This window comes from Octopus bimaculoides, chromosome 1, assembly GCF_001194135.2.
Source record: "Octopus bimaculoides isolate UCB-OBI-ISO-001 chromosome 1, ASM119413v2, whole genome shotgun sequence".
Classification (NCBI taxonomy): Eukaryota; Metazoa; Mollusca; class Cephalopoda; order Octopoda; family Octopodidae; genus Octopus; species Octopus bimaculoides.
Genome location: NC_068981.1, coordinates 10,582,293 through 10,585,303, shown reverse-complemented (window position 1 = coordinate 10,585,303; position 3,011 = coordinate 10,582,293). Strand labels below are relative to the sequence as shown.

General features: G+C 40.6%; 1 protein-coding gene across 1 annotated transcript in view; it reads right to left on the bottom strand.

Moving 5' to 3' along the window:
* LOC106878187 (N-lysine methyltransferase KMT5A-B) overlaps positions 1–1,472 on the bottom strand; it is a 14,817-nt gene extending 13,345 nt beyond the window's left edge. The window contains 1 exon segment of the mRNA XM_052974187.1: positions 1,376–1,472. Within this exon segment, the coding sequence (XP_052830147.1) occupies positions 1,376–1,472 (97 nt within the window).
* Positions 1,473–3,011: the final 1,539 nt, after the last annotated feature.

The following is a 3,011-nucleotide window of genomic DNA, read 5'->3' as shown; positions in this document are numbered from 1 at the left end:
AAAAAAAAACTCAGATTTTTTTTGCAGGTAAAAGTACCAAAATTTACCAGAGGAGATTGCATGGACCAATGACACTGAGAGCAATGCCATCAGGAGTTCTAAGCTTTTGGTAGAGACACACTTGGCGACAAGGTCAAGGAGCCAGATTAAGTGTGACCATCTCCCAAAGATCCTAATAGGAAACAAGCAAGCTGTGCATGATGGACATGCTACGGAAGGCACCACTCAAAAACTATAACCAAATCAATGACAGTCTGTTGCAGCTTCATAACTGGATCCTGCATGTCTCATTCTATGTGTGGCACAGTTGAAGAACATGGAACCCAGTGTGTGGGTCACTTCCTGGCAAGTCCACCGTAAACAAATCCATGCCGTTGGCACTTCCTTCTACTCTGACTGTCTCTTACTCATAGGCTATTTAAAAATCACATTCCATAGAACCAAGATGTATTACTCTCTATAAAATTACAATAGCTCTAAATTCCAAGGAATCTTACTAAAAGAAGAACGGCAGAAACCACATCAAATCTATAAAACTTTACCCCATTATTTCACCAAACTAAAAAAAAAAAAAAAGTGTAGAAAGCCATCTGAATTTACAAATTTTTTTTTATGTAACAGTAATAAGGAAATTTTTATATGCCCACTCAGACTGCTAGAAGTAGCAACTAAATGCCCCTAAAACCACAGGCTTCTGCCTTTAAAAGAAGACACTAGAAAATTTAGTCCTAGGACCAGGATACATTATACTTAAAAAAAAAATATATATAAGGCTTGAATGCTTCTCCAATGCAAGAATTAAACAACAAGCTAGGAAGCTATTTTTAAACATTGGTGTGTTAATATATGTGTATGCAAGGGCAGTGAGCTGGCAGAAACGTTAGCACGCCGGGCGGTATTTCGTCTGCCGTTATGTATCTGAGTTCAAACTCTGCCGAGATCGACTTTGCCTCTTTCATCCTTTCAGGGTCGATTAAATAAGTACCAGTTATGCACTGGGGTTGATGTAATCGACTTAATTACTTTGTCTGTCCTTGCTTGTCCCCTCTATGTTTAGCCCCCTGTGGGTAATAAAGAAATAAATATATATATATATATGTGCGAACACATATATTAACACATATTCTGATCGAGTCTTCCATGTGTTTACAAGTACCTCAAGTAGCCTGTGGTATACAGCTCGCTTGGATATTTACCACTTCCGAGGTTTTGCTCATTATGAAACGTATGTGGCCCGGATCTGATCAACTCCATTCCTTAACTCTTGTATGTATGTACACACAGACACACTAGTTTAAAGGGTTTTGCAACGGTAACATGAATTGGTTAGGGCATATTTGAGGAAATATTTTAATGCTAGCTGAATGCTTCTTGCGGTCACTAACTTTCACTAGTTTTTCAAGAGAGTTAATGTACAAGCCTTTTGAAGGTGGAGAGCGATCAATCATAATATTGTTGTTAAATGCAAACATGTCACAGTTTCAAGTGAATTTGTGAGATGCCAACACTTATGTATATACACAGAACACTGATATGAAAGACTTGGTGCTGTACAATTAGACTGTAAACCGAAATGATGAGATTCAAAGGTTGCCATAACACAGCTGGGTCTGTGCACCCTACCCCACACATATGTTTATATATCTCATCATCATCGTTTAACGTCCACTTTCCATGCTAGCATGGGTTGGATGATTTGACTGAGGACTAGCGAACCAGATGGCTGCACCAAGCTCCAATCTAACCTGGCAGAGTTTCTACTGCTGGATGTCCTTCCTAACACCAACCACTCCGAGAGTGTAGTGGGTGCTTTTAAGTGCCACCGGTACGAAGGCCAGTCAGGAGGTACTGGCAACGCCTACGTTCGAAATGGTGTATTTTATGTGCCACCTGCACAAGGGCCAGTCCAGCGGTACTGGCAACGAACTCGCTCGAATGTCTTTTCACGTGCTAGGAAGGCGACGTTGGTAACGGTAAAAAATATGAAACGCATCACAAATTCCAGGTGGTGCTCCAGCATGGACACAGCTTAATGGTTGAAACAAGTAAAAGATAACATTGATGTTTAGTATGATCTATTAGATATATCTATACGCTTGTTCCAGTGAAACGGAAACAATTGGTAGTTCACCAAGTCATGTGGATATAAAACTGATTGTATGTTAGGTTAGTGGATCAACAGACTCAAAACAGTTAAAATGCCTTGCAGTATTTCTTTTTTAGTTGTTCAGAATCCAAGTTCAAATTCTGTCTCAGTCAACTTTACCTTTCATCCCTTCAAGGTTGATTAAATAAAATATGAGAGTTGTTTAATTGACTAAGCTTCTAGTCAAATTTCTGGTTGCATGCCTAGATTCATTATCATTTTAATTTCTACTTTTCCATGCTTGCATTGGTTGGACAGAATTTGCTGTGGTGGATTTTCTGGGGCAGGATGACCTTCCTATGACCAACCCTCAACAGTTTCCTAAGGTGATATTTCCCCAAGACCAGACATATTTTCATGGAAGACTGGAAACAAAACACTGCTGGCATGATGGTGACACAAAATTTACAATGTTAGAAAATATTACAGAGGCAAATGCATGTCAATTTAAATGGCATGACCAGTAAAATATCAGACTAAATGCATTGCAATAGCTTTATTCCTTTATAATCCAAGGCCTCTGCCAGGGATGTAGCCAGCCCACTTACACGCAACATCCCTTCATTGGACACCAAACTTCGCTTGCGAAAACCTGTTGAGGCAAGTGAAATCGAAATCGAACTAAATTCGTAGACTGGCACCCATGCCAATGTCTCTTTCATTGAACACTAAACTCGGCTTGCGAACCTGTTCCAGTGGAGCACTAAGAGCATCGTCCGAGCGTGATCGTTGCCAGAGCACCAGCTGTCTGGCTTCTGTGCCGGTGGCATGTAAATAGCACCATTTGAGCGTGATCGTTACCAACGTCGCCTTCCTGGCACTTGTGCCTGTGGGAAGTGAAAAGAGATCGTTGCCAGTACCGCCT